Below are 17169 nucleotides of genomic sequence, written 5' to 3' on the forward strand. Positions count from 1 at the left end.
GAAGCGGTGCCTGAGGAAAGCGGGGAGGATCATCAAGGACTCCAGTCACCCCAGCCATAAACTGTTCAGACTACTTCCATCAGGAAGGAGGTTCTGCAGCATCCGGTCCCGTACCAGCAGACTGAGAGACAGCTTCTTCCACCAGGCCATCAGACTGCTGAACACTTCATAGACACCTCACCTCCACTACTGGAACTTCAACATTTTGCACTCCATACTGTACAGTAATGCCACTGTTTTGCACATATTCAACTCTGTATATTTTTATATATTTTATTTATTGTTGACTCTATTTAATTTGTAAAATATGTGTATACACACACACACACACACACACGTAGAAAAACATTTAGTATACACATCCAGAATTTTTTTTTATTTATTTATTTTTGCATATACTATTATATATTGTACATACACTGAACAAAAATATAAACGCAACACTTTTGTTTTTGCTCCCATTCCCCATGGGATGGACGTAGAGACCTAAAATTCATTCCAGATACACAATATAACCATCCCTCCCAAACAGTGGTCACAAATCAGTCCAAATGTGTGGTAGTGGGCACATCTGCTATATTGAGATAATCCATCCCACCTCACAGGTGTGCCACATCAGGATGCTGATCTGACATCGTGAGTAGTGCACAGGTGTACCTCAGACTGCCCACAACAAAAGGCCACCCTGGAATGTGCAGTTTTGTCTCACAGCAAAATGCCACAGATGCCACAAGCAAGGGAGCGTGCAATTGGCATGCTTACAGCAGGAATGTCAACCAGATCTGTCGCCCGTGCATTGAATGTTCATTTCTCAACCATAAGCCGTCTCCACAGGCGTTTCAGAGAATATGGCAGCACATCCAACCGGCCTCACAACCGCAGACCTCGTGTAACCACACCAGCCCAGGACCTCCACATCCAGCAGGTTCACCTCCAAGATCGTCTGAGACCAGCCACCCAGACAGCTGCTGGAACAATTGGTTTGCACAACCAAACAATTTCTGCACAAACTGTCAGAAACCGTCTCAGGGACGCTCAACTGCATGCCCGTCGTCCTCATCGGGGTCTTGACCTGACTCCAGCTCTTCGCCGTAACAGACTTGTGTGGGAAAATGCTCACATTCGATGGCGTCTGGCACGTTGGAGAGGTGTGCGCTTCACGGATGAATCATGGTTCACATTGTTCAGGGCAGATGGCAGCTGAGAATGTCCCAGTTCTTGCATGGCCAGCATACTCACCGGACATGTCACCCATTGAGCATGTTCGGGATGTGCTTGACCGGCGTATACGACAGCGTGTACCAGTTCCCACGAATATCCAACAACCTCGCACAGCCATTGAAGTGGAGTGGACCAACATTCCACAGGCCACAATTGACAATCTGATAGACTCCATGCGACGATGTGTTGCACTGCATGAGGCAAATGGTGGTCACACCAGATACTGACCGGTTCTGGGTCCCCAGACCCCCAATAGTGCAAAAAACTGCACATTCCAGGGTGGCCTTTTGTTGTGGGCAGTCTGAGGTACACCTGTGCACTACTCATGATGTCAGATCAGCATCCTGATGTGGCACACCTGTGAGGTGGGATGGATTATCTCAATATAGCAGATGTGCCCACTACCACACATTTGGACTGATTTGTGACCACTGTTTGGGAGGGATGGTTATATTGTGTATCTGGAATGAATTTTAGGTCTCTACGTCCATCCCATGGGGAATGGGAGCAGTAACAAAGGTGTTGCGTTTATATTTTTGTTCAGTGTATATTTATTAGTTTCAGATTTAGCCATTCGTATATTTTGCCTGTTTACGTTATTGTATTTTGCACAACTCTGTTGCTTGTGAAGCTCGCACACAAGAATTTCACTCGCATGTGCTGTACCAATGTACCAGCACATGTGATGTGACAATAAAAGTGATTTGATTTGATTTGATTTGCATGGTCAGTTATATGATCAATCAAGTGCTGTTTGAATTATTTGAATAAATACTCAAATTGAGGCCAAAAATGTGTTTCACAGGGTCATAAATACCTTCAGCCCTTGATCACAAAACTGAGTTTATTCAAGTTTGTTGTGAAATCCCAGAAATGCATTCAAGAGATCTCCCGTTCACACGAATTAGATCGATGGTAGACAACCAGGAGACATGTTATCATAAAGTATCAGTAAAATATCTCAAAGTGGGCTCAATCAAATTCCTGACAGCAAGATAAAAAAAAACTGAACTTGTTTTAGGCCAAACAGGTCAGACCTACTGTATCTATTTAATACCTCTGTCCTGTCTCGTCTTTTGATTTGCCCTAACAGGGTTTTCTTGAGAACTAAATCTACTTAGGATTTATTGTTTCTTATTGTTCCTCATCATTGGAAAATTATAATCCATTCACCTAATCTCTTACTACCTCCCTCTCTTTTAGATCATATTCATCAAGATCATCCCCTCTGACAGAGCAAGAAATCAGCACAACGGGGAGGTCTAAAGAGATATCGTACTGGAACAAGGGGGTTTCTTCCAAATCAAATCAGGTTCCTCTGATGTAATCAAGACGAGACGCCAGAGACGACCGCATAATCTCCCAGGGACATGCTTCCCTTGCTTGCCACGTTATTAAAAAATGAGGAGGAACAAATCTTTAGATTGAAAGACTGGAAAAATGGAATTATAATAAATCGGGGGAATCTGGGGCAAGGTTGGATAAAGCCTTCAGATACAGATGAGGGGCAAATCTTCACAGTGGTTTGTGCTTGTATGTGCGTGCATGTGTACGAGAAAGCGAGCAGGCACGCGCACATGTACTGTAATGTTTGGGAATGGTTGGTTATGAAATATTTCAATTTGCTCAAGATCAAGTACCTGACCTGAGCTTGTCTGCACTAGTGGGGGAAAAACAAAACAACCTCCCCCGAAAAAAAAAACCCCCCACAGGAGTCCTAGTTGTCCAATCAGATAATCTGTCTGTATCTAAGGTGGCTTGTGGACTGTGATGCTTCCTGAATGGGTTCTCAATCACTTGAGGCTGTGCTTACAATAAAGCACCACATGATGGCACAATGTGACAAATGTGGATGCCAGATAGAAAAGGAAAACTCTCTCTCTCTTAATCTGGGCATTCATGATCTCCAAGATGAATAATGTCCCACTTTTATTACACAAAGTAATCAAATATTATTATAGCTAAATGTTTAACTTTATTATTTTTATGGTAACTTCAAAAAACAGCGCCCACAACTCAACGACTTAACCTGTACCACAGCGTGAGCATCAAGTGTCAAGACCTTCCTGGCCTTTACCACCAGATGGCCTTGTTGAATTGCACTTAAGAACATAACACTGTGGATCTACTGCAGGCCATACATATGTCTTACACCTTTCTTGTGTATTCATAGTCCATTAAGATATGCAGCACAGGAAAGAAAAAACTGAAATAGTGAAATAACTGAAAATAAGAGAACTGGTTATTGTTCCAATACAATGATTAGCTATACCACAAATTAAAAGGATTAAGAAACTCTTAAAAGCAACACCTTCTGCACAGGTGACTGAACAACCAGTCGTGGTTATTATATAGTTAACTAAAACTAAGCTCAAATAATTAGATAATCAAAAATAAAAACTTAAAAGAAAATAAACACTGACCAATATAATATTTTTAATAAATCAAAACTAAACGAGACTTAACAAACTTAATGAAGAGAAATTTTATATTCATACGTACCCAGCAGGTCCCTGAGATCATGTGATTGGGGCCTGCAGGCTGTGCAGGATCTCTCCCACTGAGCTTAAGAACTTTTGACTCTGTGGTATTTGTGCCATTTATACTGAAAGGTGATACATAAATGAAACATTACTTTACCTTTTACTTTCAGAAGGAGCCAAATCACTCTGATAACTAAATTAAAAATAAATTGGTTATGATTCTCACTTATAAATTTAAAGTTAAGTAAATAACTGATCTACGCACACCGGTCACTTCACTTCAACAACTCATCAACACTGGTCAGAGAAGACCAGACTGCTCTGAGCTGAAAGGAAGGCCACACCAACTCAAATAACCTCCTGTTACAACCAAGGTATGCAGAAGAGCATCAGTGAATGCACAACAAGGCAAATGAGCTACAGCAGTAGAAGACTACACTGGATGATACTCCTGCCAGCTAAGAAGAGGAAACTGAGGCTATAATTGGCACAGGCTCACCAAAATTGGACAAAAGAAGAATGTGGTGTATCCTGCCCTTTATTAACGCCTCGGCCTCATGGTAGTGCTGTAAAGATGTGGGCGACATTTTCCCTGGCATACTCAGATGCTCTCCACAAACACCAGAACAAGAAACGTGGGACAAAAGTCTGTGAGCAATGTTTCCAGCAACTTAGCAACGCTGGGGTTAAAGAAAGCTCAACGGCACTGAAGATGTATCAGAGAGAAATGTATCGGTGAATTTGTAAAACATTACTTGACGCCAAAGAGAATCCATACCTTTCACGGAGATGAAGAGCTCAACATCACACCTGCAGGAATGCGGAATGTTTCACGTTAATCATACTAATTTCCTGTTGGGTGTAATGTTGTAATGTTGATTGTCGATTGTTACTCGTTTAACTCCGTGTCCACTAGGGGCGATGTTGCACTCATTTTTGGTTGCTCCACATATCTTTCAAAAACCTGGGGGGGTGGGGAGGATGGGGTGGACAAGTTCAGTGATGAAGACATTTACACTTGTGAGGGCATGAGTGACTTTTGCCAAGAGGCTTAACACTTTAATAGCTGTAAAATCGCTGTGTAGCTCCGAAAACCCATCGGCTGCTTGTTTGCTGGGTCCATTCTGTGCCTGGATGCCACTGTGAACTATTATTGGGATGGTAACGCCCTAACACTTGATGCCACATCCCCCTTCTCTTCCAAGTCTCTGGGCTCATTCTGAGAGAAGACACCCCGGGCAGAAGGCACAATGATGGGCAGCATCAAAGGACTCGAGAGGTTTGACAGCCCGGGGAAGGGACGAGGGCTCCGGGTAACCAGACCATTTAAAGTTGGAGAGCTCCTGTTTTCCTGCCCAGCCTACTCCCACGTGCTGTCAGTGAAAGAGAGAGGCTGCTACTGCGAGTTCTGCTTCACCAGGTTAACACTTTGGCAGTGCATCTTTTGCTCACCTCATTAAATGTATACATATATAAGCGCATTCTCTTAGGAAATTACAAAGCCACTGTGATGTTTTGTTTTGCTTTTTACTGGAAATGTGCTTATTAGTAGTTAGGACGATGTGAATTGTAAATAATGCACTACTCCTTTTTCCTGCAGGATCATATAAATTCTGCATATTTAAACACAAATATCGGTGCTTGTGCTGTCTGACATTTTTGTTTCTGCATGCAAGAAATTTGAATAAATGACTGCCAGTGCATCTTCTGAGCTGCCAGGTTGCAAGACGTATTGGGGAGAAAATGTAGCTTGATCATAAAAGTTAGCTTCACAGTTACAAACAGATGTTGAATGGCCATTTTAACATCCTATTTACACAATAATTGTCATAAATAGAGACCCTAAATCAACCACCAGAATCTGTTATGCCATATTCAAAAGCCAGCATCTCATATAAGCCCCAAGCTGCAGGTTTAATATTTGTGTTTATTTTGACAGTCTAGTAAGATCTGGCTAACAAAATGTAGAGACTGTTGGTCAGTTGCCAAGTGTTTTAGGAATTAAAAAGATATTTTTACTATTTCTAGAATTTTATTTTGAAAGTCTGTCAAACTTCTTGTAACACAGGAAGTTCCTTTAACTTTAGTTTTTGGCACTTAAAATTGTAAAGTAGCAAGAGTAAAGGTATGCCACATTATACATAGCCTGTTCCACAAATTTGCAACATATATGCAATTTAAAGTGAAAAAATATAGTCTGGTAATATGTTATCACAGTGTCCGGGCTTTAATCATGTCAATCTAAGAGATGTGTGACATATTCTAGCAGAAAAGTAGAAGAAAAGGGGTTTGGAAAGGCTTTTAATTAACTTTCAGTTTGGAAACAGAACCTGTGGAGGCAGATCTGTTCATAAATTGGTTTGACATACTGAAAGATCATTGTTGATCAAGAACCATTAAAATCAGTTGTGTAAAGCTTGCTTTAACTCAACAATTGAGCAAAAGACAGCATCCTAGAGACAACGTCCTTTGTGACTTGCTCAACTTTACACAGTTCAGTGGTAAGTTGACCCCTGAGTTACAGTTGCTCTTTGCAATAGGTAGTTTTAGTGTGTCATGCTTTCCCACTGGTTGCTCCGGCCCGTAAGTGCCTTATGTAAACCTAGTGTGACTGCGGATGGTAAGAGCCTCAGAATTATACTGGTGAACTTTTTGGCAGCTTTACTGATTCAGTGTGTTAAAAAGACAGCTGGCCTGTCAGAGGGTCTGCTCTATTAATACCACAGTAGGTTTTAAAGCCCTCCATTGCTATCAGTTACAACAAGCTACTAGCAACTGCTATTTCATGTGTCAAAGTTATGGAGCAAACATTTAAATGTCTATACATGCACAACTGAATACTATTATGCTACTACAATTCAGTATTACATAACCAGATGCATTCTTGTGGATATGTTGGCCCTTTGAAAATAAATGGTGCAAAGATGTGTACGGTCTCAGGGTGATTTCTTTTATATCAACTCAGTGCCATCCGCAGGGTAATAAAAAAAAACTGTTTTTGTAATTTATAGGACACAGCATTTGGCAAGATGTGGGAAGTGCAAGAAAGCTTTCTACTGCAATGTGAAATGTCAGGTAAGAAAACATCCTGCAAAGTCACAGCTCTTGTGTGAATTCTTTAAAGTGCACTGCGCAATAATTTAAAAAAAAAAACACATCTATATTAAAACTTGGAGCTTAAAAAGTCTATTCCAGTAGTCATAAAGCCAGGGTACATCGCTGACAGGTCGCCTGTCCACCAAAGGGGCCAACACATGGAGAAAGCACAAACCCACAAGCACAAACCCTCACATCTCATACTTACAGCCAAAATAGATCTACCAGTTGGACCGTGGGAAGAAACCTACACAGGCATGGGGCCTCTTTGAATCATTCGATTTGAACCCAGAACCCTCTTGGTTTGCTAACCACTGTTCCATGCACTGCATTCACTACATATGTCATCATTATTTTATGGGTAAACATGACATCTAATCAATGTCTTTAGGCTCTTCAAATGTAAATCCTAAGAAGTGTAAAATGACAAAAAAAAATGTGCGACTGTAGAGAGGACAAACAAGTGGCGACACATCATCAAGCTAAGCTCTATATTTCTGCTTCAGTACTACTAAAGGTACAGTTGACAATAAGTGATAAAAGCCAAAAAGATTTTCAAATTATCCTGCTCTTGCAGCTCTGCTCTCAATGTTCCTCCCAGCAGACAAACGCAGGCATTTGCAGATGCTTCATGTGCACATATAAACAAAGTAAGTCAATTATAACATTTGATTTTATGTAAGATTGAAACCTGATTCTCCTTGGTGAAAGTCATCAGCTTAACTCATTGCACCATGAGAGCTTAGCTTACATCTTGAAAGGATTTCTACGATCTTTAGTTAAATATCTCAAAAGACCTGCTATTGGCCAAAGTCTCATTTGCTCAATTATTTTAGCCTGAAAACAGATCCCAGAGCAGGTGTACTCGTCTAGTTCTCTCTCAGACCTGTCAAATTAGAATTTAGTTTTCATATCCAGTGTCCAATGACATAAATATATCATTCATGTGTCTTCTAATGTAGTCTCAGCAGATGTACAGCTTAGCTGAACTTGGTTGTTCTATGCACTTCTATATGCATGCATAGCATGCTCTATTATGGAGTGTGTAGGATGCAGTGTTGTTTATAAAGTTGGGGACTAAGCAGATAATTGAGTGGGCCATTCCATGTTGGAGGAGTGAAGAAGCAAGGGTAACATTAGATTAACAGAGTGCCAGCATGCCACCATGCTACAGCTTAATGCCACAGCTGGTGGTGTCGCTTAGGGGTTGCCAACTGTTAGGCCTTCTGTTGTAGTGGTACATAAACTGTCAATAGTTGACTGAATTGAATGTACTCACATTTCACTTGGCCATAAAGTAAAGAGGGGCTTTTTGTTTTTTTATGCTATTATTGCATTTACGCGCTCCTTAGAAAGGGGACTGGGCCATGCACAAGCTGGAGTGTTCGGCAATGGTTGCTTTTGGAGAGAACTGGTGCCCGTCAGAGATATCCAGGCTGGTGGCGCGAATCCTTGCAAAGAAGGTTGGGCAGTTAATAATACATAAAATACAATAATCTCTTTTTTAATCGCTGTCCAGAGTTTCTTAAGGTCATTTCTGCTAAACATGTCTATTTTCTGCAGAAAATGCAGAAAGAACGATGCGTTTGTGAGAAGATGTTGCTCATAGGAGAGATGCAATCACGTGAGTACTTATTTCTTTACAACACAAGGAGAAAAAACATACATGATTTCTTGATGGTGACTTGGCTGTGGTTGCTCTTTATGAACTACACTTATCTAGCCACCTGTGTAGTGTCTGTGCAGAAACACTCTACAAGTCAGTCCAAGAGATCCCTAGATACCCTCAAGATATCTCAGAGAAAAATCCACTGAGAAACACCCTCAACCACATCTATATATACCCTATAGATGTGGGTCAAGTGGTGTCCAGACTACATAACAAGTGTAAATGCTTGAACGTGAAATAGGAGCTCTTGGGAACACAGCGCAGATTGCATAAGTGTCTCTCAAGTCAAATGATGTTTGACCAAGTTAACAAGAAGAAACTTATAGTTCTTAGTGCAGTGCAAACCATTAAAAATGCATTTAGTTAATTTATGTGAAAATCCAAATAAATCATGTAAACGCAAATAGAGTTCAGTACAAGTGGATCCGTTTTTAGTGGCTTAACAAACAAAAAAAATGGTCTGGTACGAGGACTGGGCTGAACATTAGTTCAGAGTTCAAAGAAATATTTAATAAAAACTCAAATGTAACCAGAGCTCAAAAATATATTAGACTTAAGCCTCGACATTACTGATAAGACAGGAAAATAATAGGAATCCACACACTTTAGACCTCTCTAGACCCATCAACATGTATAACCAAACAAAAAAGAAAATCTTAGGGTGAAAAAAAGCACAGCACCGTGAAACCAGTGAAACAATAAATTATTTTAAATGAAACCAAATTCTTTTATTGTAACAGACACAGAGGATGAAGATAATGAGAAAAGAGAGATGACCGAGGCAGACATTGCCAGATTCCATCGCTTTTACTCCAAACATCTGGATGTGCCGGACCACAAAGAGCTACTCACGCTCTTCTCCCAGGTAATGCGTTGTTACACCATGTAATTTTGATACAGTGAGGACCTTAAATATCAAAAATAAATGCAGGTATTGTGGTATGAAGTAGTAAAAGTTTTCTGTATCTGTCCTTGTGGCCACTGAGCTGAAAGGGGTGTTATAAAAGTGGTGCAGAGGGTGGTAAGCAATGTTCTCTCTAAGCTGGGCACGTGCGCAATTGCGCACTGCTGGCATGGTCTCTGCGCACAGAAAATCTGCGTTGCGCACAAAAAAAATCTAACCTGAATTGAAATTAAAATTAATACTTCAACAATCCTGTTTTGCAGTGTTAGTCAGTGAGTGACTGGCTGCTCCCATTTGGGATTAGAACGATGCCACCTTATCCCATAGTTCAGCCAATAATGCGTATATACGCAGCCAATCAACGCCATTGACAGGCTATGACAGCGTCCTTATGTGCCGACACCGGTGTTTTAGCTGGCAAAGCGGCGTGGCTGATGTGGAGTGAAGCCACGTTAATGACAACGTGTACAACCATTGGAGATGTGAGCAGGACAGACGGAACAATTGATGGAAAAAGTGTAGACTTTATACCAGTTTTTAAATTGTGTTGATAGGCCACGTAAAACCAGAGTAGTGATAAAAAAAAATGCAATGTTTGGTTTTCTTCCTGAATACTATCGTTGTTTATATTTACTGCGGGAAGAAACGATAAAAACGGCGTTTTATAAGAAAAAAGACTCGAAAGCGCTCTCCACCTGTGAGCAAAAACAACCCCCACCCCCTCTTCCTTTCCTATTCGTCCAAAAAAGTACGATGTCGACCAATCAAAAAATGATATGGCAACGTGGCATCTAGTTGTTAAGAAACGGGGTGAAGTTTTAGGAGTGACGGCGGTGTTTTGAGATGTGAGAGATTTGAGACGTTTAGCGCAAATCTTGTGTAGTTAGTGTGTAGTGTAGTCAATAGTTTTGTTGTTTGTGTCAGAACAAGGAAGCGACTACTGAATGTTACAGGTGTTACAGGAGTGATCTGCTGTTGTCAGGCCTGCAGGTATCAGGCTGTTGTTCTTCTTTATCTCATAGTGGACAGAAATAATTTTTTGGAGTGGCACAAATAATTTGTGCACTACACAGGTCAATGAATAGATTTTTTTTTTCATGGTAAGTGGGCTAAAGCAGTTAATTAAAAGTAATCTAACATAAATGTAAATGCTGTAATTTGATTATTTTAATAAACCATGTAACTTGGATGGATTAGATGCCGGCGTGACCACAGTGCACACGTCTGCTGTTGCTCACAGTGGTCCAAGGGACCGCTCAGGGAGTTTGTGTGCTCGCTCAGACAAGTGAAAAATTAGAGGGAACATTGGTGGTAAGGACCCATTAATTACCCACAGCCATTCTCCACAGTCACTTGTGTTACCTCTGCATCAGTATAGGAAGGAATCAATACGGTCTGTTGATCCAAACTGGATTTTACTGACTTCTGGGTGACGTGTCAAACGCCAGCTAGTTAGCTGATAGCTAAGCCAAGCCAGCACACACAGTTGTAGTCTAATTTTTATCATAACTCTTCTCTGTTCTTCTCTTTGTCTTAAACAATAGGTTGGCTGCAATGGTTTCACTATAGAGGATGATGAACTTTCCCACTTGGGTACTGCAGTCTATCCAGAGTAAGAAAGAAATGTCACGCACATGCATATGAGCACTTTTTGATTGATGACCCAAAGGAATGGGCATAACTTTTCTTCATAAAACAATAATATATGACAATAGGAAGAGAAAGCAAAAGTCCAAGAGACTGGCTCAAAGGTCATATGGAAGTAATCAAACTATGAAATGAATTGAAATGAGCTTTAAAGTCCGAAGAGACAGTGTTACAACAGCGCGTGACAACTGGAGGGGAAAAGTGAACACAGGAAGTAGAAGAGCTAAGTGAAACTGATTTCGGGATTTCCTTAAAAACAGGAATTGACTTAAATACAACCCCCACACCATGAAAGGTTTTATGAACACATGTAAGGTTTCAGCAGCACATATACTGCAAAGTACTTCCTTACATAACTCTACCTACTGTTGTGTCTCAGTGTTTTGTTTTGTTTTGTTTTTGATTTCCTGCACTTTGTGTTTTCTAATGACTTCTATGGATGTCAGACTTTTTATTTAGCTTTAAAAGGCAGTTTGTTTGGTTTGAAGTCACCAAAGGCCTAACTGTCCACAGGCAGCAATATGCATGATCTGTTAATGTCAGTTCACCTAGTTATTTATACTGTAGAGTAGTTCATCAGTGCAGCTGGCTTAAAAATTAGGATTAGCAAAGAGTGGTGCTGGTTTAGCTCACTGGATTGAGCAGGCAACCAATATGCCATAAGAATAATGCAGAGGCCTGGGTTTGAATCCACCACTAAAGCCATTTTCTTATTGTCTTTCTCCCAGCTTACCTGTCCTCTCTCTAATGTCTATAGGATAAAAGCTTAAATCCCCAAAATATGTAAATTAGCTTCGGAAAACCAAATCAGCATAACAATGTGATGCTAGAAGGAGAGGAGAGAAGAGAGGAGGATGAGTATACCGCCAGGACTTTTCATTTGAGCAGGGTTGTCAGTGACTTTGCTGAGTGCAAGACCCAAAAGATGAAGTTCTGATGGGCGAGTAATTTGTGTTTTTGTAAAGGATTTTAAATATTGTTACCACATGTTGAACACTCGTACTGTAATATGCGCATATGTAATACATGAGGAAGCTGGTCAATTGGAAATGATTGCTGAATGGGGAATTCTAGGATGGGGCTTCTTTGGTACAGTGACTTCATCCAGTCAGTCTGCAAGGACCTGCGGTTTACGGGCTTCTCTGGTTTGTTCCATGCTTACAGACATTGCAGTTGTCCTTATTTTACTTTAGCGAGCTAAATCTGTTTTTGGCTTGTGGTAACCTATTTGAAAAAAATGGTGGGAGTTTGTGGCACAGGCTTAAAAAAATGTGTCTGTTGCCCTGACTTCTGACTGCAGTTGTTGTTCATGATACTGATGAATAGCTGGATTATTGATTATTGTTATATGCTTTTTTCCAGCATGCAGCCCTGGTAATAACATATGTCAGTGTCATGCAAGAGCTCTGTGCAAGCACAGTTTTAGCCTTGTAGTAATACCACTTAAAAATAGTGAGTGATCATGCAAATGCTAGGAGTAATACTAAGCCTCAGTTTTTCCTTCTTATCCATAGTAAGAAGGGTTCGCTTTTGTTTAAATCACTTTCTTTCTTTTGATATCTTTCTCTCTGCACAGCATGGCCCTGATAAACCACAGCTGCCTTCCCAGCGTCATAGTCACGTACAAAGGGACATCGGCTGAAGTTCGGGCAGTGCAGGACATGAAACCTGGAGATGAAGTGAGGAAAAGAGACAGCTGCTATTAAAGGGGGTTGGGTTTTGATCTTTTTTTTTTCTTTTAAGTGTGTGTGGAGGAGTTGGCTGGCCTTCCTATGCTAGGGCAGCACATGCTAGTTATGTCAGAGTTATTTGTCAATGGAAGATTGACTGAACAACTTTTAAGTTGGTGAGAAACTGATTTTTTTTATGTTAAAAATTAAACTGTGCAATCGCAACTTATTATAATCACTTAACATTAATGCTAGAAACAGGGAAAAGAGCTAGCCTGGCAAAGGTGAAAAGGTACAATTATAACAATAAAGTTTATTTCAACTGAACTCATCTTGTTTGTTTTATCAGCATAAAACTCTTAGAATGACAAGTTACAAGTACATTACTTAAAAAAGATCAAAGAAGAAGAACAATGTGATTGACACACCAGTCTAAAAATTTTTAAGGGAAAGGTAGAGAACAGCAACATCGCTAATGAAAAGCACCATGTCAATGATAGGTCAGTGTGTCAAGAGAAGCAGGAGATCTGGTTTGAAGGAGGGATGCAGCAGCAGATTTCAGACGGGTTATTTTTAGCAAAACCTTTGCCCTGCGTCTTAGGAGCTATGTGGCAACAAGGAAGAGAAAAAACAATGTCAATGACAGAGAGTGTGCTTTATTTTGAATGTGTGTGTTAAATCCCCTTATAGGTGCTTATCAGCTACATAGACCTCCTCTACCCAACAGATGACCGCAATAACAGGCTGAGAGAGTCCTATTACTTTATCTGTGACTGCCAGGAATGTAAAAGCAAGTCAAAGGTAAGACCTGGTAATATGTAGAATGGAGATTAAAGCCAAAAATTAATAATATGCATCATTTGGATGGGTGCACATGTAAGAACTGGGAAATGCTACATGCCACAAGGTATGTACTCTCACCGGCCACTTTATTAGATACACCTGGCTAGTACTGGATTAAATCTCCTTTTTCCTTCAGAAGTGCCTCAATTCCTCGTGCCATAACAAGGTGCTGGAAACTCCTCAGAGATTTTGGTCCATATTGACATGATGGCAACACACAGTTTCTGCAGATGTGTCCACTGCACATCCTTGATACAAATATCCTGCTCCACCACATGTCTAAAGGTGATCTGTTAGACTGATATTGATGATTGTGGAGGCCATTTGAATACAGGGAACTCATTTTCATGTTCAAGAAACTAGTTTGAATTTATCTGAGCTTTGTGACATGGTACATTTTCCTGCTGTAAGCAGCCATCAGAAGATGGGTACACTGTGGTCATGAAGGGATGGAGATGATCAGCAACAATGCTCAGTTGGTACTAAGGGGACTGAAGTGTGCCAAGAAACTACCCCCCACACCATCAGACCACCAGCAGCCTGAACCATTGAACCATTACTTTCATGTTGTTTAGATTAATTTCTGACGAAAACATCTAAATGAAATTGAGACTCATCAGACCAGGCAACATTTTTCAATTTTCCATCAACAAGGTATTTTCACCTAGAGCACTGCTCCATTTCACACAATTCTCTATAAACCCTAGAGATGGATGTGTGAGGAAAATCCCAGTAGATCAAAAAGAAGTCCTTTCTTCCCCATTCTGATGGTCAGTTTGAACTTCAGCTGGGCATCTTGACCATGTCTACATGCCTAAATGCACTCAGTTACTGCTATGTGCTTGGATCATTAAGATATCTGCATTAACAAGCAGGTGAAGAGGTGTACTTAACAAAGTGGACAGTGAGAGTATAATTTAGGAATTTGGAAAGCATTGTTTTGACTCTCACGCTCTCTCTCCTGTCTTCATCTATAGGACAAGGCAAAGTTAAAAGTACGTAAGCAGAGTGATTCCATTGAGCCAGATGTCATCAACAACATGGTTCGTTACGCCCAGAAAACTATCAGAGAGTTCCGGGAATTCAAACACACAAAGAATATCCTTCAGTATCAATAGATATCGTTTTGTGCCTTCTACATTGTATCGTAAACTTCATAAGGACCAAAAGGTGAAGAGAACTGTCAGAGTACTGTCAACAAGTTGAAACATATCAGCAATAGTTCAGCATTCAAGCCTAAGTTCCACATTTTCCTGCTTTATTCCAGTCAGTATATTATAATTATTGTCTTACAGATGAAATAGCTGCTTGACATTTATCATTTTTAAATAATTTATTTAGCTACTGCACATTTTTACCAGCAGCAACACCATGACCGACGGGAACTACAACAACAACACATTTCTGTACCTTAACACGTTTATATGACTGTTTGCCATAAAGATAAACCCTGATATCAAAGATAAAGTCACAAAAGTTAACAAGCGTTTAACTGGGAACAAAATGAGGATTGGAGATTTACACAAGTACTGAGTTGTGACCTTCTGAGGTGGAATTCTTCTGTCCCACAGAAGCCCATTTGAATCCTTTGCCAACTATGAGCTTGTAGCCTTGACTCAGTGCCACCCCCTAGTGAGTTGCTGGAGATGTGCGAGCAGAGCCTGGAGGAAATGGGAGCCGTGTTTGATGACTCCAATGTGTACATGCTCCACATGATGTACCAAGCCATGGGGATTTGCATGTACATGCAAGATCTAGATGGAGCTATCAGATATGGCGAGAAGCTTCTCAAACCTTACAGGTATTAACATAAAAACATGTCCCCCCCCCCTCTGCTGTTCTTTCCAAATGTATTTGTTGTTGCTGTGTTTTTGTTGTTTGTTTTGTTTTGGAGGGTGGGGGTTGTTGTTGTTTTTTGGGTACTTAAAATTAGTCAGATATTACAGACTGTATTCCTGCAGGTTTCTTTATTCTGGGTAATGTGTTCATCTAAGTTTATTTGTGCCTTAATCTTCTATTTGTTTACATCAGAAAAATCTAAATATGAATGAATTATGCTCAACTAAAACCAATAAGCCACCATACATAAATACATAATTTCAGCTTAAAATCAGCCTTTTTCAAATCGCTGCATTTTATCAACCGTTATGATATTAGCTCATGTTTAAAAGCATTTTTCAAGTAGTATTTTTATTCCAATCTCCCAAAAGCTGGTATAATTTTGAAAATTTGCAAAGTTTGGGGGTTTTCTGTGTGTTTTTTTACTAACTGTACTGCATCTAAAAAGATCGGTGTTATCTTAGATGTGTCTTTTTTCTTCTTCTTTCATTTGCTTATGTGATCTTGGTCCAATGCAGTCATCTCTATCCACCTTACTCCCTTAATGTCTCGTCCGTCTACCTGAAACTGGGCCGATTGTACTTGGGACTAGAGAGGCAATCAGCGTGCACCAGCGCTCTCAAAAAGGTAACATTAGACTGTCTAAATACGAAATAAATACTAACCAGTGAACAACTATTAATAAGGTAATAGCAATGTTTTTTCTATTACACTGCCTGGCCAAATAAAAGTCACCAGCTGGATTTAAATAAACTTAAACAGATAAGCACTTATCTCTGTATAATTACTTGAAGTGATTGAAATGTCTAGGCTAACCCTAACTAACTCTTATTTCTTAAAACAACCAGGTCGGAAATGTATAATTATGTTTAATAGTAAAATCAAGCGCATTTCTACATTCACAATGTGAAGAGAGAAACAGGAATCAAACGGCTGTGTAGGCCTAAGGAAACCACTTATCAATTGGTTAATTAGAAAAGATTGGATCTGGAACAATAAAGGTCTTATGAGTCTGGCTTTACCCTGTTCCACAGTAATGAGGCATCAGGATAAGAAAAGAAGCAGATGAAGTGATGCACACATTATGGCTAGTGCCTACAGTACAAGCCTGTGGGGGGCAGTGTTAGGATTGGGTTTACTTGAGTTGGTCAGGTATTATGTGCCCAAAAAATGAGGTCAGCTGACTACCTGAATATAGAAAAGTGTTCACCTTCAGTATACCTACACATTGAAATAACATACATACAGCAATTGTGTGATGTTAATTAATAATAAATTTACTTGCATTTCTACAGGCAATGGCTATAATGGAGGTGGCTCATGGGAAGGATCACTTTTACATTGAAGAGCTGCGTAAAATGATAGCACAAAAATAAAGAGAACAAGAGAGAAATATCAAGACTGATCCATAAGGACTGCATACACTTTCCAAACTTTGTCTTATCCAAATAATTTATCTTGGTTTTTTCAGGAGTATGTCTTCACGGTTATTTATCCTGCATCTTCCTATCAGTTAGACGCAGGATACTTTTGCAACAAGCAGGTATTTATTGTGGAATTTGCATGAAAATATGACTTTGTGGAAGGTGTTTTGTTTTTTAAATCAAGTAAATAACTTTGATTTGGCTTGAGACTACAGCTGTACTTTGTAACCCAAGAGTTGAGTTGTTTATGGAGGTACGCAAATAGGAGGATCAATGCGTCATGCAATCAGGAGAGCTGCATCACCATATGGGGCCTGTTAAATAAAATTAATGTATCCCTGTGATGGTGGATGCTTCAGCACCTCCTAGAACT

The 17169-nt window shown here is 40.1% G+C and overlaps 1 protein-coding gene and 1 long non-coding RNA gene across 2 annotated transcripts in view; one reads left to right on the forward strand and one right to left on the reverse strand.

The window, feature by feature from the left end:
* LOC309688586 overlaps window positions 1-4693 on the reverse strand; it is a 17115-nt gene extending 12422 nt beyond the window's left edge. Inside the window, exons 1-2 of the long non-coding RNA XR_014271121.1 lie at window positions 4483-4693; window positions 3724-3826 (exon numbers count right to left, since the gene is read on the reverse strand). This is a non-coding gene — a long non-coding RNA (uncharacterized lncRNA). The remainder of the gene's footprint in view (window positions 1-3723; window positions 3827-4482) is intronic.
* Window positions 4686-17102, forward strand: LOC309688583 (N-lysine methyltransferase SMYD2-like). The gene is made up of 12 exons (XM_082504418.1): window positions 4686-5124; window positions 6716-6779; window positions 8153-8263; window positions 8364-8424; window positions 9210-9334; window positions 10918-10985; window positions 12597-12699; window positions 13381-13491; window positions 14511-14631; window positions 15160-15334; window positions 15891-15999; window positions 16668-17102. The coding sequence occupies exons 1-12, from the start codon at window positions 4955-4957 to the stop codon at window positions 16746-16748; spliced, it is 1299 nt and encodes a 432-aa protein (XP_082360544.1). The 5' UTR covers window positions 4686-4954; the 3' UTR covers window positions 16749-17102.
* Window positions 17103-17169: the final 67 nt, after the last annotated feature.

Source organism: Aulonocara stuartgranti (genome assembly GCF_965226115.1).
Source record: "Aulonocara stuartgranti genome assembly, chromosome: 15".
NCBI lineage: Eukaryota > Metazoa > Chordata > Actinopteri > Cichliformes > Cichlidae > Aulonocara > Aulonocara stuartgranti.

Bases quoted from the DNA above. Each gene is read 5' to 3' on its own strand.
- LOC309688583 (XM_082504418.1), top strand. From the start codon at position 4,955: ATGATGGGCAGCATCAAAGGACTCGAGAGGTTTGACAGCCCGGGGAAG. The intron at 10,986-12,596 runs GTAAGAAAGAAA...CTCTCTGCACAG, and splicing joins GGTACTGCAGTCTATCCAGA to CATGGCCCTGATAAACCACA. The intron at 14,632-15,159 runs ATATCCTTCAGT...ACTCAGTGCCAC, and splicing joins GGAATTCAAACACACAAAGA to CCCCTAGTGAGTTGCTGGAG.